The 27,447-nt window shown below is 44.4% G+C and overlaps 1 protein-coding gene across 1 annotated transcript in view; it reads left to right on the top strand.

Annotated features, from left to right (window-relative positions):
* Nucleotides 1-27,447, top strand: part of LOC126164785 (differentially expressed in FDCP 6 homolog) — a 112,568-nt gene that overhangs the window by 792 nt on the left and 84,329 nt on the right. Inside the window, exon 3 of the mRNA XM_049920268.1 lies at nt 20,115-20,318. Coding sequence (XP_049776225.1) covers nt 20,115-20,318 — 204 coding nt within the window. The remainder of the gene's footprint in view (nt 1-20,114; nt 20,319-27,447) is intronic.

Genomic DNA, 27,447 nt, shown 5'->3' with positions numbered 1-27,447 from the left:
AGAATGGTACGTGGTGTTTACACATGGTCGCTATGTGTTGCTTCTTCCTTCAAGGAGTTGGGAATTTTAATTGCACCATCACGATACGTATATTTATTTCGTAACTGAAATTCGTCAGAAATAATCCATGACAATTTGTGAAGACTGTCTATGTCGAAACATACAATACTAGACGGGAAAAATGACATTTATTGATAATTATTAAAACTGTCAGTGGCTCAGAAAGTAACAAAAATTTTTTATCAGTTGCCCAATAAGATAAAATGCAGGGCAGGTAGCAAAGCAAGTTTTCAGCGTAACATAGTCATTTCATCTGGACAATACCCATTTTGTAGATGAATTTCTATTTAAGAAAATGGTTGTCTGTAGAAAAAGTTCGTTTTTAAATATATTTGCATTGGTAGGAATAAAAAATACGTTCATTATTTTTAACACTAATAATGTTTACATATCCTGTATGCTGATATGTTCCACATCATTTCAATTTTTAAAAAATGTTCAGATAATCTGTGGAATATCTAACTACCAAGCAGCAGTAGATTTTACACTGTTGTATTTAAAGTTTCTTGTACTGTATTCCACAAGTTTTAAAAATTCTATTAAACAGAAACTATGATACAGTAAGAATGCTCTAATTTGTACCAAAACGTGAGAATGGTGAAATAATTTCTATAATTTGTGGAAAATGATCATAAATTTGACCCCTCTATTTGTCACTGAAGTTTTAAAATCTGATCTCCATACTGACTGGAGATAGAACTTTTATTTTTAATATGTCTTGAATAAACAGTTACTGGAATCGTCCGAGAGTATTATCAAAAAGAAAATTCATGTGGCATATCATAACTGACTCCTTGTGCAATGATATTGAGAGTAATGTGATATTCAAAATAGTTGCGTCTTTAACTGATTGATGTGTTTCATCAGTATGCTGTGTTGTTTGTAGAATCATCAAACATAAGAGCGTATTCTTTCTGTGACAGGACTGTGCTGTGCATCTCCCCATATTATGATTTAGCTGCTGTTTTCCCAAAGGGTGTTATACTAATGTCATTAATTACTCAGAGTGATTGCATACTAGTACTGTACTTTCTATTAATACGAACAAATTATCAGGAGACTGGTGGTTTTTATATTTGTCAGTCATATTGTCTGTACTGAAAACATGTACATTCCCACTCGTACTCTGTGAACCTCTGTGGATTTATCAGAGTCTCTACCTACCTTCATCCACACACATGCTCCAAAAACCATTGTGAAGTGCATGGAAAAGGGTGCTACATGCTCCATTCACATACGGACTGCGGGAAGAACAACTCCTTATACGCTTGTGCGCACATTGTGATTGGACTAATATTCTCATCACTCACTTGTGGTCCATGAGACTTTGTAAGTAGGCTTCTGAGAGTAGTTGACATCAATGTGTGAGTGTTGACGAATTTAAATTTTTGATGATTTGCACGATTCTCTCCCACGGGTTAATATTCATGCTGCCCTTCGTTTTATTTAGGCCTGTTTACTATTATTTATATTTTATGGCTTTCATTTTACAACTCCAGTCAGTTATATTGGAAGTTATCATTGTTGTTGTTACTGTTGTTCAGTAATTCTGTTAATCCACTGAGAATGACAAGGACCAAAATTACTGTGGTAAATTCTGAGATATTAGCTTGTTAAGCATGCTTCTGCGATGTGTTTATCTCATGACGAACCAGTTTTATCTGCACGCTTTCCACCCATTGTGCAATTGTGTGTTGGGCACCTCATGTGTGAGTGGTCAAATTAGTCTCCCAAAACGAAACACGGTACCCATTCTGTTATAGAGGGGCGCCAGGTATCCTGTCACTCATAGTCCCCCCCGTTGACTTAGAGTAGGCTCTGTTGGTACCAGAGCCACGGCCTGCCACACCTGCTGAGGAGTATTTGCCTGTCATGTTTGAGGTATGGGGCTCAGAACGACGGGTACTGTGCTGTGGCAAAGTGACTGCTATCACAGCAGATGGTACGCAATGAAGACAGACTCTCACAAGCTGATAATCGCAAGGCCCCAGCAGCTTCGCCAGACATAACGAAATATTTGTTGTGGAAAGGTATGACTCTATCACTTTTCTTCCTTGGCAGTGCCCCATTGACAGACAGTAATTTCAACAGAAATACTGAGAAATGCTGCTATCAGTACTCAGTTTGTACTAGAACTATTGGGGAGTCCTCCTTGGGTTCAAAACCTTTGCTCTTCATTTAAAGATATTGAAGAAAATGCAAAACTGCAAAGAGGCTGCGCCCTAATTAAAGCAGCGACACCTACTCAGTGATGGGCAGTGCCGTCTTGCGATGAGCTCCGAGACATCTCCGTCACTGTTGACCTCCGCAAGAGCATCGATCTGATCCAGCGTGTTAATTTACATTGAGATTTCACGATACACACAGTCGAAGAACTGTGTGTAAACCTTGAGAAACGTTGTTCATTTTCTATGCCCTATCCATTGGGGTTGACCGCCTCTCGTCTTCTGAGGGGTGGGGGGGATGTGAATTCCCATATCAGATTCAAGTGACAACAAACTCTGCAAAGGTGACAACTGAGCTACCTTTGGTAACAAATGTGATACTGTCTGTTTTTCCCTCTCTGTCAGTAACTGGTGGACACCTGACTGTTTGTATGCCAGGATGCACAAGAGCCCCTTTACTTTCTGATCCCACTACAACCCCATTGGGGACTTCAGTTACCCACCTATAGTGTCTCTTTGGCATCGCCATTGGTCCTCCCTTTATGGGAATAAGCTCAGGATTATTAGGCCTCTCCCAGTGGCTATGATGACCTCCTCTTTCCACTCCCACCAGGAGGGGAGCATTTTAACTAGGTTGCATACTGGGCATTGTCATTTGATAAGTGGCTCTCCTCCACCACTTTTTACATATTGCACCCAAATTTTAACCGTCTGCCACTTCCTGATGGAATTTCCATTTTTTAACCGTTTACATTCCCACTTGGCTTTGCTGTCTGAGTTATTGGCCGTTTTAGCAAATGACTCGCGGGCTGTCGACCATGTTTTATATTTTATCCGTCAAAGCAATATGGCGAAGGCTATTTAATCTTTAGTTTTGGATCTCCGTTTTTGTACGGTGTCTTTTTTTTAGCCCTTGCTCTGCGTCCCTGTTTTTACCTGTCTTTTCTTATGTCAATTCGGACTGACGTATAGTCGTTTTTTAACTCCTCTCTGTCTTCATGTTCCAAAGTTTTGATGTGGGCGCATATGGCCCCAGTTGTTTTTGCACCCTTGAACAAAGCGAACAAACAAACAGTTACCCACCTACCATTGGAGAAAAGAGTGCTACCCATGCGGCACTCCCACGCTGACCTGGACATACACTGCAGACTGATGTGCCTCGTGGTCCACTAACAGCCAGTGCTCCACTAACTCATAGTCTGTGAGGTGCAGGACTGCTTGTTCTTCATCCTTTCCTGATATACGACCAAAGAACCCTCAGCTAGAATTAAAAACCTACAAGCAAAACAGAAATAAATAAAGAGGAAGCACAAGGAAAAAACCAAAGGTGAAGGTCAAACTGGCTGTCCAGCTACAGTGGATGTCCCCACAACTGGCATCGAAATTATGCACTCTGACATCATTCCTATTGGACACGTGGTGCAGGGAGAGGCTGAAGCATGAGGCATGACCCATCTTCTCTCCTCCCTCCCACCACCCCTGTGTATCCCTATAGGTATAATCCAGTGGAAATGTAATAGTTATTTTTACCACCTAATAGAACTCAGCCGCCCGCTTTCCTTTTATTCCACAAATTATTTATATTGTGGGTGTCTGCCGTCGTTGAAGGGCACGATATTAAGAATTTCATTGACAGCTGGTAAAATTGTTAAGTTTTGCGGCCTAAAGCTGCAGCAACAGGTGCAACCTGCATGGCAAAGCTTTGTTGATTATTAAAATTAATAAAGGTAAGATCTAAAGTACTCACTATATTAAAAGGTCTTAGGTGTAACCTTGACTCCTAGTCAAGAAATACTATTCAGTGATATTATGTGAATCAAGGATGACAGACGTCATCCATTAATTTCATTAAAATTGCCAGTTGTATAGTTATAGACATCTTTTAAAGTTTGCCTACATCTAAAATAAGAAAAAAAAAATTATATTCAGAGGACGTTAAAGAACATCAAAAAAAGCAAAGTGTTCTACCATATGATCTACCCAAGTACGACTCGCGACCAGTCCTCACACAGAAGAGCTTCTGTGAAGTTTGGAAGGTAGGAGACAAGGTACTGGCAGAACTGAAGCTGTGAGGATGGGTCATGAGTCATACTTGGGTAGCTCAGATGGTAGAGCACTTGCCCTTGAAGGGCAAAGATCCTGTGTTCAAGTCTCGTACCGGCACACAGTTTTAATCTGCCAGGAAGTTTCAAAAATATTTCTGTTACTAATAAATCAGATACATGTACAGTATTTAAAAATCATTTTCTGAGCCTTGCTGGTGAATTAAATAAAAATTTAGTTTCTACAGGGAATCATATAACTCTCTTGGCAAATGCCTTTCTGAGATTAAGGTCTGAAATACTCCTCTGTGGTATAGACAAGGTGGTGATACGTGTTACAAACCAGACACAATAGGAACGACCAGGCCCCCTTTGCTTTTTTCTTTTATCACTCATTTATTACATCAGAGAAATATACATTTTAAGACAAAATTTAACTACATGAAATATTGCTCCCAGTAAAGGTTAACATAAGCAGTGACAAAACTTAGATCCCTTAAGGGTTTCTGCTGGCAACAAATTTTAAGGAGGCAATGTAAGGTAATATCAGTTCAGCTCAAACACGTAGCTAGTGATTGAATCACGACACAGACACCTTAACAATTTCGGCAACAAATAAATAGCGTGAATTGGTACTCACAGTAACTAACTAATCAACAGCCTTGCCATTGAATAAGTAGTAGGCCATTTGGAACGAATTAGCAACACCCAGCAACTAGGAGAGTTAATACCAACAGTCTTTAAATGTCTTGCTCCCCATTAAATAAAGAAACTTACAGTAATTAAATGAATAACAAATCAAACACACTATGCTCCACTCAAACTCTTCAGTGGAAGCCAAGCCAAAATGAAGATTTCATTGACTGACTAGCACTGAAGTCACACTAAAGCTCATCTCTGTGTTCCGAGACACACATGGGGCAAACTTATACAAGACAAGATTTTGAAGGGAGCACATCAGTAAAACCGGTAGTGGAGCTAACTTGTGCCACTGAAAATTAAGGTACTAGACCGGGGCACAAGGTGGTATACAATGAGGTTGCCTTAGTGCTATACTGCGCTCCAAAATATTAATTCAAATGGCCAATTCGAAACTAAGTACACATAAACCAGCATTAATTAATGAGGAGTGACACTAGGTCGCGGGAAGGGCTGACAACACTTAATTGAAAAGACGAATGCCAGAGGCGGCAGTAACGTCAAACACCTTCTCCGAGTTTTAACCAGGAGTCACTTCCCGCTATACAAGTAAACATTTAATCAAGCACAAGGAAGGAACCCCAAAGAGAAAATTCAAATAAAAGCCCCCAAAAGATTATAAAGGACAGGGAGCCCCAACTATTTAAATTTAAAAGAATTAGCTCTCCCCAAAGGCAGTGTAAACGCTAAGACCACACTTAAGAGGCCACCAAAATTGGTTACAAAAGGTCTTATACAATTGCTCCTTTTCTTTAAAAGAAACACAAGGCTGCTTAACTTCTGCTGGACGTCTGGTATGGCTCGTGTAGGATCGACCAGGCAGCAACCCAAGCTAGGCGGTCGCAAGGCACGGCGAGCAAAATCAGGAGAGCAGGCAGGCAGCCGACACACATCCTCCATCCTGAACCGGCAGATTGCGTCCAACCAACTCCACATATACGTTCCCCCTGCGGGTTCGGGGGTTAGAATAGGCCCGCGGTATTCCTGCCTGTCGTAAGAGGCAACTAAAAGGAGTCCATCCCCCTCAAGGGGGTAGTTAGCGCCTGCGTCCGAGACGGACGGTTCCACGACCTATAATTGTGGTCTTTTTGGTTTTTCGCTTCTCGTTTCTTCCTTCCTTTGGTTGGTTCCTTTCTTTGTTCTTCTCCATCTCACTGTCTTCCTTACTCTTTCCCTTGCCTTCTTCTCCTTGCCTTCTTCTCCTTGCCTTCTCTGGTCTCCGCCTCGGCGTTTGAGACAGTCTGTCCTCTCTCTCTTCCTTTTCCTCTTCTTCCTTCCTCCCTGTGCGCACCTGAAGGTCGACCCACGCGTTCGCATGCGTAGCCGGTGACGGGGTAACGCGTAATTCCCCGCCCTGGGTAGACAAGTAAGGCACGCATGTACCCCCTGGTAAAGGCCAGGCCCAGGGAGGGGTGATTGCCTGAGCTGATACCTTCTGACCATGCCGATTGGTCCCTCCGTCTGTTTCTTGGGAGGTGTGACCTGAGGTGTAAACATTCACCTAAGGCGGGAGTGCCCTCTGAGAGGGTCCCCATAAGGAAGGAGCGCGCCATCGGAGACGCTGGCAATCATGGGGAATTCCTCCGCAATGGATTTCTCTTCTTCTCTCTCGACTTCTGCCCACAAACGGAAACATGACCAGCCACCAGTGACAAAGGTACTACCGCCTGCCCCTCAGTTCCTCGTCGTTTCTCGATCTGAGGACGGAAAGGATTTTTCCTCTGTCAATCCTTTCGTTATCCAGAAGGGCGTCGATGCCTTAGGCGGTACTGTTAAGTCTTGTACAAGGTTGCGTAATGGTACCTTGCTACTAGAAACAGAGCGCCTTTCAGGCACAGAAACTGCTTCGGGCCACACTCCTGTACACATTCCCTGTCCGGGTGGAGGCTCACCGAACTTTGAATTCGTCTCGTGGTGTGGTCTATACTAGATCTCTCAACGGATTGACTGACGAGGAGATTCAGTCTTTCCTCGCTGAGCAGGGCGTGACGGCTGTCTATAGGGTCATGAAGAAGGTCAACACTGACCTTGTACCGACCCAGACACTTTTCTTGACCTTTGATAGTGTTCATCTGCCAGCGCGCATCAAAGTGGGCTACGAGGTTATTTCTGTTCGCCCCTATGTCCCGACACCTACGCGCTGCTACCAGTGTCAGCGTTTCAATCACACTCGACAGTCTTGTTCCAATGCGGCTAAATGTTTCAATTGTGGCAGGGACGCCCATGAGGGTGACTGTCCACCTCTGTCTCCTCATTGTGTGAACTGTCAGGGTGACCATGCAGCGTCCTCCCGCGACTGTCCCATCTATAAGGAAGAACGATGTATCCAAGAAATTCGGGTCAAAGAGAAAGTGTCCACCTCGGCTGCTCGCAAGCTATTTGCTAGTAGGAAGCCCACGCTGCTCCCAGCGGGTGAATTCAGTACTGTCCTCACCTCTCCTCGGACTACCAGGGAGGTGGCAACCCAGACATGCGATCTGATCTTCAGCACCACGGTCGTCTGTTCGGCCAGTGCTAAGATCGCGCGGTCGACGTCTCCTATTCCTCCCATCACCCCACAGACACAAGCCCCTTTATCAGCTTCTGCTAAGACGAAGACCCAGAAGTCAGATGCACGGGCCTTCAAGAAGGAACCGTCCCGTGCAGACTTCCTACGTACCTCGACCTCCCAGCCATCGACCAGTACTTCCACCAAACGACCTTCCAAGAAGGCTCATAGGAAGCACAGTTCTCCTTCTCCGCCACGGCGCATTTCTTCTCCTGCGCCACCCAGCGGTTGCCGCCCCAGGCCGTCATCCGTTTCGCCTGGCTGCACCGCTGGTAGCCGAACATCTGGCCGTTCACCGGCGGAGGAAGCTCCCTCTCCCGGCGATCTTACCAAGATGGCCGATGAACCTATAGAACCAATGGACGATGACTGTCTGCCTACTGATAGCGGCGGCAGTGCTCGCTCGAAGCCGGGCCCTCAGCGGCCTTCGTTCGAGGTGACCCCTTCTTTCATCTTCCTTTTCTTCTTACGATGGCACTTATTCACTGGAATATTCGCAGCATTCGCTCCAACCGAGAGGACTTGAAGTTGCTCTCCGCTTGCACCGTCCGCTCGTCGTAGCCCTCCAGGAAACGAAGCTACGCCCATGCGATCAAATTGCCTTGGCACACTACACCTCTGTGCTATTTGACCTACCCCCTGCGGCAGGTATTCCGGCTCATGGAGGAGTTATGTTGCTGGTCCGGGATGATATTTACTACGATCCCATCACATTGCACACCGGCCTGCAGGCAGTTGCCATCCGAATTACTCTTCCCACTTCCACATTTTCCATTTGTACCGTTTACACTCCATCGTCGTCTGCCGTTACCAGGGCAGACATGATGCAGATTATAGCTCAGCTACGTGCACCATTTTTGTTAACTGGAGACATCAATGCCCACCATCCCCTTTGTGGCTCTCCAACATCCTGCCCGAGGGGCTCCCTGTTAGCAGACCTTTTCAACCAGCTCAATCTTGTCTGCCTCAGTACTGGCGCCCCTACTTTTCTTTCGGACACATCTCACACCCATTCCCATTTAGACCTCTCTGTATGTACTACCCAACTTGCACGCCGGTTTGAGTGCTATGCACTTTCTGATAAATATTCAAGCGACCACTTCCCGTGTGTTATCCCTCTCCTGCAGCATAACCCCTCTCCGTGCTCATCTAGTTGGAACATCTCCAAAGCGGACTGGGGGCTCTTCTCTTCCAGGGCGACCTTTCAGGATCAAACCTTCACAAGCTGCGATCGCCAGGTCGTACACCTCACGGAAGTCATTCTCACTGCTGCTGAATATTCCATCCCTCACCCTAATTCTGCTCCACGTCGCGTACCGATCCCCTGGTGGATCGCAGCATGTAGAGACGCTTTACATGCTCGTCGACGTGCTTTACGCACCTTTAAACGCCACCCTACAGTGGCGAATTGTATCAATTATAAACGATTACGTGCACAGTGTCGTCGTATTATTAAAGAAAGCAAGAAAGTCAGCTGGGCTGCTTTCACAAGCACCTTCAACAGTTTTACTCCTTCTTCTGTTGTCTGGGGTAGCCTGCTCCGGCTATCTGGCACTAAGGTCCACTCACCAGTTTCTGGCTTGACGGTCGCGAATGACGTCCTTGTGGCCCCTGAGGATGTCTCCAATGCCTTCGGCCGCTTTTTCGCAGAGGTTTAGAGCTCCGCTCATTACCACCCTGCCTTCCTCCCCCGAAAACAGGCAGAGGAGGCTAGGCCACCTAACTTCCGCTCCTCGAATTGTGAAAGTTATAATGCCCCATTCACCATGTGGGAACTCGAAAGTGCACTTGCCCGGTCACGGTCCTCCGCTCCAGGGCCTGATTCTATTCATATTCAGATGCTGAAGAACCTTTCTCCTGCGGGTAAAGGTGTCCTCCTTCGTACTTACAATCGCATCTGGATTGAAGGACATGTTCCCGCATGCTGGCGCGAGTCTATTGTTGTCCCGATTCCTAAGCCGGGGAAGGACAAGCACTTGCCTTCCAGTTATCGACCCATCTCGCTTACCAGCTGTGTCTGTAAAGTGATGGAGCGAATGGTTAATTCTCGTTTGGTTTGGCTGCTCTAGTCTCGACACCTACTTACCAATGTACAATGTGGATTTCGTAGGCGCCGCTCTGCTGTTGACCATCTGGTTACCTTGTCGACCTTCATTATGAATAACTTCTTGCGGAAGCGCCCAACCGCAGCTGTGTTCTTTGATTTGGAGAAGGCTTACGACACCTGTTTGAGGACGGGCATTCTCCGCACCATGCATACATGGGGCCTTCGCGGTCGCCTCCCTCTTTTTATTCTTTCCTTTTTAGTGGATCGACAGTTCAGGGTACGTGTAGGTTCTTTCCTGTCAGACACCTTTTGCCAGGAGAATGGGGTGCCACAGGGCTCAGTTTTGAGCGTCGCTCTCTTCGCCATAGCGATCAATCCAATAATGGATTGCCTCCCAGCTGATGTATCGGGCTCCCTTTTCGTGGAAGATTTTACCATCTATTGCAGCGCGCAGCGTACATGTTTCCTGGAGTGCTGTCTTCAGCGTTCTCTTGACCGTCTTTACTCCTGGAGTGTCGCCAATGGCTTCCGTTTTTCTGCCGAGAAGACGGTCTGTATTAACTTCTGGCGCTACAAAGAGTTTCTCCCACTGTCCTTATGACTCGGTCCCGTTGCTCTCCCATTTGTGGAGACAACAAAATTTTTAGGTCTTAAATTTGACAGGAAACTTAGCTGGTCTCCACATGTGTCATATTTGGCTGCCCGTTGTACCCGTTCTCTAAATGTCCTCCGTGTTCTCAGTGGTATGTCGTGGGGAGCGGATCGAACCGTCCTAGTTCGTCTATATCGGTCGATCGTCCGCTCCAAGCTGGATTATGGGAGCTTCGTATACTCCTCTGCACGGCCATCCATCTTACGCCGCCTCAGCTCCATACAACATCGGGGTTTACGTGTTGCGATCGGAGCGTTTTATACTAGTCCCGTCGAGAGTCTTCATGCTGAAGCTGGTGAATTACCACTCACCTACCGGCGCGATATACTGCTTTGTCGGTATGCCTGTCGGCTACTGTCAATGCCCGACCACCCGTCTTATCGTTCCTTTTTTGACGACTCTCTCGACCGTCAATACGGGTTGTATGTCTCTGCCCTGCTACCCCCTGGAGTTCGCTTTCGTCATCTCCTTCAACACCCTGATTTTTCACTCCCTGCAACCTTTCGAGTGGGCGAGAGCCACACGCCACCTTGGCTCCAGGCTCAGGTTCGCGTTCACCTTGACCTCAGCTCGCTCCCAAAGGAGGTTACCCCCGGTTCGGTATACCGGTCCCGTTTTGTCGAACTTCGTTCGAAGTTCATTAATATGACCTTCATTTATACAGATGGCTCTAAGACTAATGACGGGGTCGGGTGTTCCTTTATTGTCGGGGCACAGAGTTTCAAATACCGGCTCCATGGCCATTGTTCGGTCTTCACAGCTGAGCTCTTTGCCCTCTACCAGGCTGTTATTTACATCTGCCGCCACCGACATTCTGCTTATGTCATCTGCTCAGATTCCCTGAGCGCCATCCAGAGCCTCAGTGATCCGTATCCGGTTCACCCTTTCGTGCACCGGATCCAATGCTCTCTTCAGCAGCTGGTGGACGTCGGTTCTCTGGTTAGCTTTATGTGGGTTCCTGGCCATGTTGGTATCCCTGGGAACGAAGCTGCAGATGCCGCGGCCAAGGCTGCGGTCCTCCAGCCTCGGACAGCTTCTTGTTGTGTCCCTTCGTCAGATTGTAGCAGGGTCATTTGTCGGCGCATTTTATCGCTGTGGCATGCCGATTGGGCTGCCCTTACAGCCAACAAGCTTCGGGCCTTGAAACCTCTTCTCGTGGCTTGGACGTCCTCCTCCCGCCCTTCTCGGCGGGAGGAGGTTGTTTTGGCCCGGTTACGAATTGGACACTGCCGGTTCAGTCATCGCCATCTGCTGACGGCTGCGCCGGCACCGTTCTGCCCATGTGGGCAACTGCTGACGGTCCGCCACATTGTAACGTCCTGTCCGGATTTTAACACACTGCTTCTTGATCTTGGCCTGCCATGTAGTCTAGATGCCATTTTAGCGGATGACCCACGCACCAGTAACAAGTGCCACAGCTCAGGGGAGATTGAGTCAATAATTAAATCAATGAAGATTAAGGACTCTCGTGGCTATGATGGAGTGTCTAGCAGAATATTAAAGTTCTGTGCTGCACATGTTAGCCCTGTATTTAGCCATATTTGTAATTTTTCCTTTAGGAATGATCAGTATCCTGAATGATTAAAGTACTCAGTAGTAAAGCCGCTTTATGAAAAGGGAGAAAGGGGTATTGTAGACTATTTTAGACCTATTTCTATGCCATCAGTGCTTGCTAGTGTTGTTGAAAAGGCTGTATATGTAAGGATAATTGATCATTCTATGTCACAAGATTTGCTATCAAATGTACAATTCAGCTTTAGAAGTCGCTTAACAACTGAAAATGCTATATTCTCTTTTCTCCGTGAAGTACTGGATGGGTTAAACAAAAGGTTTCAATGCTAGGCATCTTTTTTGATTTAACTAAGACGTTTGATTTTATTGATCACAAAATATTGCTCCAGAAGTTGGACCATTACAGAACACGGGGAGTAGTTCATAATTGGTTCACCTCTTACTTTTGACAACAGGTCATTATTCACAATGTTGAGAATGACTGTGATTTGGGGTCCCAGTGGGGTACAGCAAAAATTGGGGGGGGGGGGGGGGGGGGTGCCCCAGGGATCATTGTTGGGGCCACTCCTGTTCCTTGTTTATATAAATGATATGCCCTCTAGTATTATGGGTAAGTCTAAAATATTTCTGTTTGCTGATGACACTAGCTTGGTAGTAAAGGATGTTGTGTGCAACATTGGCTCAGTTTGAAATAGTGCAGTTTATGACATATAAGTTCATGGATTGTAGAAAATAAACTAACGCTAAATCACAGTAAGACTCAGTTTTTACAGTTTCTAACACACAATTCAACAAAACCTGAAGTTTTAATTTCACAGAGTGGGCATATGATTAGTGAAACTGAGCGGTTTAAATTTGTAAGTGTTCAGATAGACGTTCAGGTTCTTGTTCAATGACTGTGTCTACTATGCGAATGGTATCTGAAGTAAGTGACCATTCGACACGAAAATTAGTCTACTTTGCTCATTTTCATTCACTTATGCCATATGGTATTATATTTTTGGGTAACTCTTCCATTCTAAAAGGATATTTTTGGTTCAGAAATGGGCAGTTCGGGCAGTAAGTGGTGTAAGTTTGCAAACCTCTTGTCGACCCCTGTTCACTAGTGTGGTATTTTGACATTGGCCTCTCAGTATATATATTCTTTACTGTTGTTTCTTGTTAACAATATCAGCTTACTCCCAAGAAAAAGAAGCATTCACTCAGTTAATACTCAGCAGAAATCGAACCTGCATTTTGATCGGACTTCCTTAACTGTTGTGCAGATAGGTGTGCAGTATACTGCTGCAACCATATTCAGTACGCTACTACACGAATTCAAAAATATTAACAGTAATCCACGCACTTTCAAATCGAAACTGAAGAGTTTCCTCATGGGTCACTCCTTCTATTCTGTTGAGGAGTTCCTTGAAAAGTTCATCTGATACTTAAGTTACACTGTTGATTGCGTTTACTTAAACTTATGGCTTGACTTCTTTTGGTTCATAAACATTTTGTTTTTATTTATTGTTACTTTTATATTGTAATTTCATGTACTGATGTGTTCCATGGCCTTGGAGATTTGCCCTGCGATTTAGTACTAAGGAACTTGATGTGTAAATAAAAAAATACTTCCATAATGGAGTGATGGCAGGGCAACATGGTATTGGGAAGAGTAGAAGCAGCGCGCACAGGTACAGACAAATAGGCCGTCGGAACTAGTGGTACTTCGTGTGGAATGGATCAGACCATCAATCCTCTGTTTTTACCAGTCCCTTGTCCGTTTGAAACTAGACTATGACTGTTCCGTTTATGCATCTGCACGTGTGTCTATTGTATGCTGTCTCAATACAATCCACTTATCATGGCATTCATTTGGCCACTGGCAGCTTTTACACTAGCGCGGTTGAGAGTCTGTATGCAGAAGCTGCCGAACTACCACTGTCATACCATTATGATTTTCTCTTCAGCAGACACACATGCCTGGTCACCCATCCTGTGCCTCCTTCTTCGATGACTCCTTTGATTGCCAGTACGGGGCGCGTCCCTCTTCTCTGTTACCTTTGGGAGTTTGCGTTTGGCTATTGCTCCAGCAGCTTAATGTCACGCTACCTGCTGCTTTCCCAGTGGACGTGGACCCATTGCCCCATTGGCTTTGTACGGTGGCTCGTGTTCATCTCGGACAAAAGGACACTACTCCAGACTCACTCTATCACCGCAAGTTTCTTGACCTTCGAACGGAACTCGGTGATAGCTTGTGTGCACTGACGGCTCTGACTGACCTTGGTGTTGAGTGTGCCTCAGTCATTGGTACCGAAGATTTTTGATATTGGCTTCCGGAATACTGCTCAGTATTTACAGCGGAGCTCTCCACTCTGTGTCGGGCCGCGCAGTACATCTGGTGACGCAGGCTTTGCAATTGTGTCATCTGCTCCGATCCTTCGCAGTGCCCTTTATGTGCCGCACACTGTCCACCCCTTAGTGCAACAGGTCAAGGAAAGCTGTCACTTGCTCACTCACAACGGGGCCACTGTGATGCTTATGTGGGTCCTCAGTGATGTCAGTCCGACGGGAAACGGGCTCGCTGACACTGCTGCCGAGGCTGCAGTCCTCGTACCTCGGCCCGCTAATTCTGTGATTCCTTCCGATGATCTCTGTGTTGCAATCTGTCAGCAGCTGGTGTCACTTTCACATCGACATTGGTCTTCCGTTCACGGGAACGAGCTCCGGGGAACCTCTCCCAGTGGCTCGGTCGATCTCCTCTCGGCCCTCTCGCTGTGAGATCGTTTTAGTTAAGTTGCGTATTGGGCACGTGCCTTTTAAGCCATCCGTTAAATTGTGACCCCCACCACCTTTTGCTCATTGTTGTCAACCTATGGTGGTTCACTGTGTCCTGGCGGAATGGCCTGTTCTAACCACTTAAATTCTAATTTCTGTTTGTCGTCTGAGTTACCTGCAGTTTAGTGAACAATGTGCAGGCTGTCAACTGTGTTTTACTTTTTATCTGCTGTAGCAATATAGTGAAGGACATTCAGTCTTTATTTCAGGACCTCTGTTGTTTTTATGGTGTATTTTATGGGCCTTTCTCCAAGAGACAGTCACGGTTTTTAGCTGTCTTTCCTTCAATCGATTGGGCGTAATGTATAATTGCTTTTAATTTCTTTTGCGTTTCCGTGTACTACGGTTGTGACATGGCCTTAGTTGTTTTTGTGCCCTAAAACAAAACAAAACACAATAGGCTATTGGAATGGAAACTATGCTGTGGATGGTGTGACATTGTGTATACGTGATTCAGTCAGTCGTGTACTGTCAATCAAAATTCGTCAGAATGCTATTGTGCTTTAATTTTAATTGAAAAATTAGAAAAAGCTCAGTTCTTGTTGAATAATGAATTCAAATTAAAAAAACCACACCATTCTGGCAAATTTTGATTGCTTGTATGACTAAGTGTCAGTCAGATGATTAAACATCACTAATCTGACTACAAGCGACATGTCCTCATTATCTTCAACCGGATCTGGTGCGATGGCGTCTTTCCATCGCAGTGGCGGGAGAGCACCATCATTGCCGTGCTCAAACCTAGTTAAAACTGCTTGATGTGGATAGCTACCAGCCTATCAGCCTCACCAACTTTCTTTGTAAGCTGCTGTAACGTATGGTGTGTTGGCAGTCGAGTTGGGTCCTGGAGTCACGTGGCCTACTGGCTCCATGTCAGGGCAGCTTCTGCCAGGCTTGATCTGCCACTGATAATCTTGTGTCCCTCGAGTCTGTCATCCGAACAGCCTTTTATGGATTCAAACACCTGGTTGCCGTCTGTTTTGACTTACATAAAGCATACAACACGACCAGGCGACATCATATCCTTGCCACATTGTGTGAGTGGGGTCTCTGGGGCCCGCTTCTGATTTTTATCCAATACTTCCTGTCACTCCATACTTTCCATGTCCAAGTTGGTGCCTCCCATAGTTCCCTCTGTATCCAGGAGAATGGTGTTCCACAGGGCTCTGTACTGAGTGCCTCTCTCTTTTTAGTGGCTGTTAACGGTCTAGCAGCAGCTGTAGGGCCGTCGGTCTCACCTTCTCTGTATGCGGATGACTTCTGCATTTGGTACTGCTCTTCCAGTACTGGTGTTGCTGAGCAGCACCTACAGGGAGCCATCCACAAGGTGCAGTCGTGGGCTCTAGCCCACAGCTTCCAGTTTTCAGCCGTGAAGTTGTGCATCACGCATTTCTGTCGGCATCGCACCGTTCGTCCAGAACCGGAACTTTACCTTAATGGCGATCCAGTCACTGCAGTGGAGACATATCGATTCTTAGGACTGTTTTTCGACACCTGATTGACTTGGCAACCTCACCTTTGTCAGCTTAAGTGGAAGTGCTGGCAGCATCTCAGTTCCCTCTGCTGTCTGAGCAACACCAACTGGGGTGCAGATCACTCTACATTGCTGCAGCTCTACAGAGCACTTGTTCAATCCCGCCTTGACTATGGGAGTCTGGTTTACGGTTCGGCGGCACCCTCAGTACAGTAGTCATATTCATCCAAAGCAAAAATTACTGAGAGCTTACTGCAGCAGAAAAAGAGAATGAAGTAGTCTGAATTTGCGGGTGCAGAAAGTCCTCCACTTGAAGCTAAAGGCCAGCAAATGAAAAGCTAGCAGGGCTGGTAAAGGGAGGAAGGGAAGCAGTGCTGCCTGCCTTGAGTGCGGTTTCTAATTTCACCCTACGGATGTAATTTTATCTTGGTTATTGATGAGAAAGTCTTTTGAAGATACCATGGCTTGCATTATAACGAAAGTGCTGGCTGGTTGATAGACACACAAACATACACATAAAATTCAAGCTTTCACAACCAACGGTTGCTTCATCAGGAAAGAGGGAAGGAGAGGGAGAGACGAAAGGATGTGGGTTTTAAGGGAGAGCGTAAGGAGTCATTCCAATCCCAGGAGCAGAAAGGCTTATCTTAGGGGGGAGAAAAGGACAGGTATACACTCGCTCGCGCGTACACACACACACACACACACACACACACACACACACATATATATATATCCATCCGCACATACACAGACACAAGCAGACAGAAATGTCTGCTTGTGTCTGTGTATGTGTGGATGGATATGTGTGTGTGTGTGTGTGTGTGCGCAAGTGTATACCTGTTCTTTTTTCCCCCTAAGGTAAGTCTTTCCGCTCCTGGGATTGGAATGACTCCTTACGCTCTCCCTTAAAACCCACATCCTTTCGTCTTTCCCTCTCCTTCCCTCTTTCCTGATGAAGCAACCTTTGGTTGTGAAAGCTTGAATTTTGTGTGTATGTTTGTGTTTGTTTGTGTGTCTCTCGACCTGCCAGCGCTTTCGTTTGGTAAATCACATCATCTTTGTTTTTAGATTTTTCCCACGTGGAATGTTTCCCCCCTGTTTATATATATGTATATATAAAGACTTCCAGCCTTGCCTCTCAATCCTTCGTAAAAAACCTTAATCCTACTCCCAACATCACCACTGCTGAAGCCCAGGCTATCCGTGATCTGAAGGCTGACCAATCCATCGTCATTCTTCCGGCGGACAAGGGTTCCACGACTGTGGCACTTGATCGTCGGGAGAATGTGGCTGAAGGACTGCGTCAGCTTTCAGACAACACTACTTACAAAATTTGCCAAGGTAATCCCATTCCTGATGTCCAGGCGGAGCTTCAAGGAATCCTCGAAACCTAAGGCTCCCTACAAAACCTTTCACCTGACTCCATCAACCTCCTGACCCCACCAACACCCCGCACCCCTACCTTCTACCTTCTTCCTAAAATTCACAAACCCAATCATCCCGGCCGTCCCATTGTAGCTGGTTACCAATCCCCCACAGAACGCATCTCGGCCTGCGTAGATCAACACCTTCAACCCATTACATGCAGTCTCCCGTCCTTCATCAAAGACACCAACCACTTTCTCGAACGCCTGGAATCCCCACCCAGTCTGTTACCCCAGGAAACCATCCTTGTAACCATTGATGCCACTTCCTTATACACAAATATTCCGCACGTCCAGGGCCTTGCTGCGATGGAGCACTTCCTTTCACGCCGATCACCTGCCACCCTACCTAAAACCTCTTTCCTCATTACCTTAGCCAGCATCATCCTGACCCACAACTTCTTCACTTTCGAAGGCCAGACATACCAACAATTAAAGGGAACAGCCATGGGTACGAGGATGGCCCCCTCGTACGCCAACCTATTCGTGGGTCACTTAGAGGAAGTCTTCTTGGTTACCCTGGCCTGCCAACCCAAAGTTTGGTACAGATTTATTGATAACATTTTCATGATCTGGACTCACAGTGAAGAACAACTCCAGAATTTCCTCTCCAACCTCAACTCCTTTGGTTCCATCAGATTCACCTGGTCCTACTCTAAATCCCATGCCACTTTCCTTGATGTTGACCTCCACCTGTCCAATGGCCAGCTTCACACGTCCGTCCACATCAAACCCACCAACAAGCAACAGTACCTCCATTATGACAGCTGCCACCCATTCCACATCAAACGGTCCCTTCCCTACAGCCTAGGTCTTCGTGGCAAACGAATCTGCTCCAGTCCGGAATCCTTGAACCATTACACCAACAACCTGAAAACAGCTTTCGCATCCCGTAACTACCCTCCCTACCTGGTACAGAAGCAAATAACCAGAGCCACTTCCTCATCTCCTCAAACCCGGAACCTCCCACAGAAGAACCCCAAAAGGGGCCCCACTTGTGACAGGATACTTTCCGGGACTGGATCAGACTCTGAATGTGGCTCTCCAGCAGGGATACGACTTCCTCAAATCCTGCCCTGAAATGAGATCCATCCTTCATGAAATCCTCCCCACTCCACCTAGAGTGTCTTTCTGCCGTCCACCTAACCTTCGTAACCTCTTAGTTCATCCCTATAAAATCCCCAAACCACCTTCCCTACCCTCTGGCTCCTACCCTTGTAACTGCCCCCGGTGTAAAACCTGTCCCATGCACCCTCCCACCACCACCTACTCCAGTCCTGTAACCCGGAAGGCGTACACAATCAAAGGCAGAGCCACGTGTGAAAGCACCCACGTGATTTACCAACTGACCTGCCTACACTGTGATGCTTTCTAAGTGGGAATGACCAGCAACAAACTGTCCATTCGCATGAATGGACACAGGCAGACAGTGTTTGTTGGTAATGAGGATCACCCTGTGGCTAAACATGCCTTGGTGCACGTCCAGCACATCTTGGCACAGTGTTACACCGTCCGGGTTATCTGGATACTTCCCACTAACACCAACCTGTCAGAACTCCGGAGATGGGAACTTGCCCTTCAGCATATCCTCTCTTCTCGCTATCCGCCAGGCCTAAATCTCCGCTAATTTCAATTTGCCGCCACTCATACCTCACCTGTCTTTCAACAACATCTTTGCCTCTGTACTTCCGCCTCGACTGTCATCCCTGCCCAAACTCTTTGCCTTTACAAATGTCTGCTTATGCCTGTATATGTGTGGATGGATATGTGTGTGTGTGCGCGCGCGAGTGTATACCCGTCCTTTTTTCCCCCCTAAGGTAAGTCTTTCCGCTCCCGGGATTGGAATGACTCCTTACCCTCTTCCTTAAAACCCAAACCCTTTCGTCTTTCCCTCTCCTTCCCTCTTTCCTGGCGAGGCAACCGTTGGTTGCGAAAGCTAGAATTTTGTGTGTATGTTTGTGTATGTCCCTCTCCTTCCCTCTTTCCTGACGAGGAGAGAGAGAGAGAGAGAGAGAGAGAGAGAGAGAGAGAGAGAGACTTCGTGTAAAGCGACAATACTCGTGTTCGGAAGACATAGTTGTAGTCTCAAAACAGTTGGCTCTTTCACACACTTCTTCCCTCAAACCCTTGTGTATATATTACAAATTTAAAAAATGTCAAAAGTGAAAGTCTGAACAGTAAACAGATGAACTGCAGTTAGTAGTTACTGATATTATAGAGAATACACTGGCCTAGCATTAGTCTCCCACTATTGGGAGATAAAATTGAACATTAACACACAATGTGTGTGTGTGAGAGGTCCCAACCAAATTCCGTTCTTGTTATGTGCTTGTATTCAGCATCTGATAAAAACAAAGTCTATTTATTTAAGTGTATTGTCTGAAACTTCTATACTGTGCTTCCCAAATCACTGTTAATTTACTTGTTTACCAATAGAAACCAACAATTACATTTATTTTGTTTATCAGTGTTCTGTACAATTCTTTTAAGTTACATAACTTCTAGTAGTTTTAACTGTTGTTGTTTCTTTACTCTAATTCAACTTTTGGCAACTGCAGTTTTCACTAATTGCAGTTCGGATTTTAAATTGGTGTGTTTTTAAATATTTTCAATTGTAAGATAATTTCTATTAATTAACCTGTCACTCTGCACAAAAAATTCATTATTTTAGGTATTTTCATCTTTGCCTGACAACATATCAATAGCTGCATTACGAGACTATGAAGAAAAAATTGATGAAGTATGTTGGCTTGTATGCAAGAAACATTACCTTTCAAGGGAACATCCTGTATTTTCCGATGTATGTGTCTACAAGCTATTCAGGATATTTTGTCTACTTGCAGACCTGATTCCACAGACTGAGGAAATTTACCAGGTACAAATGAGTCATACATCATTTTCTGGAAAAATGAGCTGTCTGCATGGAAGTAAACATAGTGAATTCCTTATGTCTCTCTTCTTTACATAAATAAATACACAAGTGTTACACAGCTCTGACATTTCAGTACATTTCACATATACTAACCGTGAAGTAGTTGCATAATATTTTGATACGCAAACACTCGTGTCATGTCTATTTGACCCAAAATTAAATGCAAAGACTATCACATATTTAAAATACATTTTAAAAGAATAATAATGATTTCAGTGGTATTTTGATGATCATTCATTTCCAAATAACTGAGTTTTGAACACGAAATTTCAGTAATGTTTTATGCCAAGCATAATTTTTACATTATATGATAAAACATATTCATTCTTTGTTGTCATCTTTATAGGACCTGCAGATCAACTTAGTGTGCTTTTTGCATACATATTTGGAATTAATCACATGTGCTGTGGAATGTTTGCTGTCATTTGTATTTTGGCATGTGTGACACATTCTTTTGCTGTTCTTGTCATACTTGTGTGCTGGCACCAATTCCTTACCCTGCTAGATAAAGCTTTATTTTTTGCTGTAGATTTCAATGTATATAAGAACAGTTCAGTCTTGGGACAGCATAATAGATAAGAAAGTTATTACCTACATTCTTCAGAAAGTCCTATTTTGCAACTTTGTTACAAGAACTCACATTAAAGGATACATGAATTCAGAGCACACACATTTTTAGAAATGAAAAATACACTGCTATTTCCCATACTTTCAATCTTCTTCCATTGTTGTACTAACTAAATAAATGATCACAAGTTTCTACTCTACATTTTATATGGTGATGAGTACAACAGATTGCAATTGGACTGGAATATATGGCACAATGATTTGTGAAACCAAACAGGCTTGAAGCTACAGTTCTTTGTGTAATGGGCAAAAATTCTGGAGGAATGTTTCCTGTGTTCTTTTGTAATGTTTTGACTGTCAGCTTTATTTCCCAACAGAATTCTTGCAAGAGGCATGCTAGTGTACCAGTTGTTAGTTCCTACTAGAGGAACAACAAAATGTTGCACTATTTCTGAACGCTTGTTTTGTTTTTTGAAAGGACAATCTAGCATATATTTCAAAATTCATAAGATAAAATGTTGTGGAGCCAGTCAAAACAAAACAAAAATGTACAATGTTTCTTTGGAATTTTTGGCAGATGCTTTCAGAAGGCACGTGTCCTGGAATGGAACGAGCTGCTCATTAATCATATATTCTCCAGAGTATACAGACTTCTATACTTATCGTGCAATGGTGTGACAAGTTCATGCACCTCAGCTAACTCATCAGTTTTCTTTCCTCTCATCTACAGTGCTTTTATCGTTGCAGGGAATACTGCAAAGTAAATATAGAAACCTCCTATGTAGCACAGTAACTGCAAATGCATTGGGCTCATCTGTATCTCACATGTCTTTGAAATGAGAGTTGGGAGCTTTGCAATTCCCATGTACAGCAGGAAATTTATTTATTTTTATTTGTTTATTTTCGAGTTCCATGGATCCTTGACGCGAATGTATCACTAGGATGTAGAACGTGTCAGTTTATTACAGTAATAGCCACATGTAGATGATCATGAGGCAACCAATTTAACATATATAAGCAGATACATAAAAAAGGACATCCACATGTCAAATAATTACACACAAAAATTCTGATAACAACACAGATAATAGTACAATAATGACATAGATCATTGCATAAATAATAGTGCGGTAATGACATAGATGATTACATAAACAAATTTAAAGTAATTCATCTAAAAAATATTCTGCCAACAAGTGATATGCTAATCTACATAATCTGTTCTATTAGATATTCACAGAATTGAACACAAATTCAAGAAGTATTATACTTTATCAAAGAATTCCTGTAAAGAATAGAAAGAATTATCCAAAAGATAAAGTTTTAGCTCTGTTTTGAGTGTAGTAAAATCCCCAATGACTGATTTGATATGGACAGGAAGTTTGTTGATCACTTTTATACTTGAATAATGAACTCCTTTCTGTACCATGCAGAGATTTTTTTAAATCTTTGTGAAGATCATGTTTTCTTCTTGTATTGTGATCTTGGTGCGCACTATTCATTTTGTAAATTGCATAATTTTTGTTCATGAAGCACATTAGTGACAAGATGTATTGACAAGGCATGGTGAGGATCCCCAGCTGTTTGAATAAATTTCTGCAAGAAGATCTAGGATGCGCTCTACTCATAATCCTGATAACACTCTTCTGTGCAACAAAGACTTTATTTGCTTGTGGTTGATTTCCCCAGAATATGATGCCATATGTCATAAGTGAATGGAAATAGCCGACATATGCAGTTTTGATTGTTTCCATCTCACAAACAGATGCAATTGAGCGAATGGCAAATGCTGCTGAATTCAGTCTTTTACATAGGTCAGTGATGTGAACAGACCAGTTTAGTTTATCAATATGTAAACCCAGAAATTTGAAAGATACAACTTTCACTATTTCTTTGTCTCCACATTTTATTTCAACATTTTCCAATTGTTTGTTTACTGTTTGAAACTGAATGAAATGAGTCGTATTAACATTGAGGGACAGACCATTTGCAGTGAACCAATCTAGAACTTCTTGGAATATAGTGGTCGCAGTGTTCTCTAGACTGCAGTTGGGTACCTTGTCGATCATAATGGTTGTGTCATCTGCAAATAGGGTGAAGTGTTTATTGATTCAAGGAGTTGGTTGACAAATGAGAAAATGGCCTGCTCAGTTGAAACACCCCTTTGGGATCCAAACTGATTTTTATTTAGGATTTTATATTTATTAAGGTGAGCCATGATTCTATTGTACATAAGTTTCTCAAGGATTTTTGAAAAACTTGTTAACAATGAAATTGGGTGTTGTTAGAAACCTCTGCTTTCACTCTTTTTGAAGAGTGGTTTAACAACTGCAAATTTTAGTCTATTAGGGACAGTACCTTGATTTAGAGATTCATTAAATATGTGACACAGAACTTTAAGAATATATTTGTGGCGATGTTTCAGTATTTTGATAGATATATTGTCTACACCAGTGGAATTTGGCATATCACCTTCTCTGTCTCATCTCTGGGGAGGGGCCAATACTGATGAAAGGTCCTGAGCCGCTGATGAAATAATAACAGTAGATGTAACTTTTGAATCTACTGCTGACGAACACAGGGGGGGCAGTTGCTGTTTCTGCTGCTAGTGAGGTTGGTCCCACACAAGGAACTGTTTGGTTCATTTTCTCTCTTTCAACAATTGTGCTTACCATTTTACACACAAAGTTGTTTCCTTCATAATTCAGATGCATCCTGTGCATGGTATGCTGGCATCTGTCCAATTTGCCTATATCAAGGATGCTGCGTTTTGCGAACAAAGAGCACATTTGTTTTATTTTCATGTTAGTTTGTCGTATTTCTTTGTTGACACACGAGTGATACATCAAGTCATATCTGTGTGGTAATTTTGAGACAACAGTATTACGTTGTTCATTTTGTTCTAGGAATTTCTTTATCTCCATTAGGCAATTATCTGCTTCATTTTTTGCGACATCGTTTGAAACTGCAATTCACACCTCAGTCATTTTTTCTTAGCAATTTTTCATGCAGATTGTCGCCAATAATATTTTTTGTTGTTGCTCCAGGCTTAACAATACTTGCTGCGTAACATTTCCTGTGTTCTTTGAAAAGTTTTGTCACATTTTTGCCATGGCTGTCGGTTAAAAATAATACACTACTTTCATAAACGGGCTGTTTTACATTTTTGCTGATAGTGTTCTTCTCTTTCGTTTCATTTTTATGTGCAATGGATGGCCTACACACTTTTTCACTGTCACTGTTTTCCCTAATTCTCAATTTTGACTTTGTTTCAACATTCTATCGACACTCTTGGTTAAAAAGTCCAATTTTACTTTTCAGTATTAATCCTGTTCCTTCACGAACCAAAATAACATGAAATTTGTTTTCAACTTCCAATTGATCGGTGTCTTCACTCGCTGTGATTTTTTAATAATCGGATTTTTGTTTTTATACGATATTTTCACCACTTGTTTGAGTTTTTAGGTGCAAAAGAACTACACTTTTGTTTGGCTAATGGTACACACATTTCCTTTATAAGTTGCGACATCTCACTACTCAGTGAGCTGATGATTAACTGCAGACTAGAGATAAGTTCATTTAGCTTAACTATTTCATTCCTACAACTAGCACACACTTTACTTTTACCATCATTATTTTCGTTCTTCACTGGAAAACTCTTCACTTGAACACACAACACTTCTGCCATCTTTGCTATGTCATCCATCAATATATCATCAAAAGAGAGAGAACATTCCTGTTGAAGTCTGTGCCACTCAAGCCAGAGCTAAAGCACATGGCCTATGAAAAATTATGTTACAACTTTTGGGTCTTCTCCCTATGATTAACTGCTATTGTTGGTCATTTAGTCTGCCATCTTTACTCATGTAACAACTTCAGTAACAAATGAATTTGGAGCTTTATCAGTTGATGAGGCAGTCAAATCTGAAGGCACCTTCTCCATTGTCTATTTTTCATGAGTCATAGCAGCTCTGATGTAATTTCCTCATTTGTGAGAAACTTAGACTTTTTCTGGAAGGATGTGTAAAACATCATTGAAACATTGTGAATGCACTGTTATGACGACGACGAACGAGTTGTTGCCAAAGTTGACCGGTGGCCAATGCTAAATAGAAACACACAAATCACAGCAGGTTTCTCAGTAACGTCGATAAGGTGCTGGCTGCATGGTCTGGAGGTGCGACTAAAATAATTAGAAGTCGTTGGTAAAATATAATATATATTGTACTTAACTGGTTGTACAGGAGTCTTCTTGGCTGCATACATATAATTATAAAGAGATAGCTATTGAGGCCTCACTTAGGCCATACATTGTATTGTATTTTATGTTAACTGGGGACCTAAAAATGATGGAGAGGCTCTGTCCCTGCCACAGCCGTAGTGGTCCACAACCCCATGACAACTACTGCGGTCCACTTCACCCCTCCACCGCCCCACACCGGACCCATGGTTATTGTGCAGTTCGGGTCCCGGTGGAACACTCCCCCCCCCTACCCCCACCCCCACCCCCTCCCCCTCCCCCTCCCCCTCCCCCTCCCCCTATGGAACGTCTCACACCAGACGAGTGTAACCCCTATGTTTGCATCGTAGAGTAATGGTGATGTACGCGTACGTGCAGAACTTGTTTGCACAGCAATCGCTGACATAGTGTAGCTGAGGCGGAATAAGAGGAACCAGCCCGCATTCGCCGAGGCAGATGGAAAACCAGCTAAAAACCATCCACAGACTGGCCGGCTCACCTGACCTCGGCACGAGTCTGCTGGGCGGATTCATGCCCGGGGACCAGGCGCTCCTTCCCACTCCAGAAAGCTGTGCATTAGACTTCTCGGCTATCCAGGTGAGCTAGGCCATACATTACTGAGCGCCTTGTTAAAGGTTGCTTCCCATCAGCTGAAAGCTATGCTACTTTACTACTTTTCGTCCCGAGCAAGAGTGGATGAGAGCTCGCTAGAAACTTGATACAAGCCACGGAGCAGCGCCGGTCGTGACTCGCGGGTCTAATGATCCTAATGCAAACCGCAGTCGATAACTGCAACCCCTAACAAGTGTGGTATCGAATGTTGATAGCACATTCCTCCCCCGCAAATCTGCGAATGGCCATTGAGTATAGCTTATGACCTCCAGGTGGAGGACCCCATGCTGACATAGTCGAGGAGGTGGGGAGCAGCCTGACTGCAGGCGAGAGGCGAGGCATGCCCACCCGCACCCTGCCATTCGGACCGAGGGGAGACGGAAAACGCCTGGAGACCTATTCCAGGGAGTACGTCAACATGAGGTGTCTGCGCTTCTACAACTATGGGAGGAACCAAAGGGTCGACCTCCTTTGGGTCGGGCCACTCGACCGGCAACAAAGACTGGAAACCAGGAAGTGAAGACTGTTCTATGGCGGTGGACGACGTAACCAGAATTTCACTGTGCCCTACGACAGTCGAAGGCACCTGGTCCATATGGTCATCCGGTTCCGCAGCGATGCTGGCACTGCGGGCAACTCCGGCACGAGACATGGCATCCACACTGGCGTGTTGTTGCGTGGCAAAGGCGAAGCTATGGGTGCTGGTACCCAGGGGCAAGGAGAGCAAGGAAGAGGTCCCTACAGGGGCATCCCCGTCGGCGCCGACACTGGAATCGTAGGACAAGTGACAGAGACCCCCACAACTAAAGAGGCACATCTGATTCTGATGCCTACGCACTGCCAGATGGACCTGATATGACAAACATGGCGCAGCCAAGATGGCAAAAAATGTGCCCTTTCAACTGTCGGCGATTGCTACGGAAATGATGAAAATAGGCAGTATCATCTGGCAAGAATTTGTGGGTTTGCCATGGCAAAGACACGCGATGCAGAGGATGCAACAAATTCCTCAGAGTTCTGTGATGACGACCGTGCAGCAACTCAGCCGGCGGAGCACCATCGTGGTGCTGCGATCGGTACGAAAATGAAAACAACAAAAGAGCGTACTCGCGAGAATGAGAGTCGCGCAATTTAGGCATTTGCGACTTAAACGTCGGAACGAATCTTTCAACGGCTCCGTTCGATTGAGGGGAGAACGGTGCTGGAGTTAAATGCTGAATACCATTAACTTCACAAAAGGTTTCAAACTCTGCAGACACAAATTGAGGTCCATTGTCGGTGACAATGACTGTGGCAATCTTTCTATGCAAAATATAGACGACAAGGCTTTGATGGTAGCAGACAATGTCGTTGAGGACATGCAAACAACAAATGGAAAACCACTAAAAGAATCAACAAGAATTAACCATCATGCATCCCAAAAAGGACCAGCGAAATCTAAATGTAAGCGATGCCATGGAAAAGTTGCCTTAGGCTAAGAGAAAAATTTCTGCGGTGGTGCGGATTGGTTTGCTGCACACACAGAACAAGAACAACAAATCTTGGTTATGTCAGCATCAATACCTAACCAGGTATAGTGATGGCGAGATAACTGTTTTGTCCATACATTATGCCAATGACCTTGGTGAAGAAGTCATAGCACAGCTGACTGCA

Source organism: Schistocerca cancellata, chromosome 1, assembly GCF_023864275.1.
Source record: "Schistocerca cancellata isolate TAMUIC-IGC-003103 chromosome 1, iqSchCanc2.1, whole genome shotgun sequence".
Classification (NCBI taxonomy): Eukaryota; Metazoa; Arthropoda; class Insecta; order Orthoptera; family Acrididae; genus Schistocerca; species Schistocerca cancellata.
The sequence above is the reverse complement of the archived record's forward strand: the minus strand, read 5'-3'. Positions and strand labels throughout refer to the sequence as shown.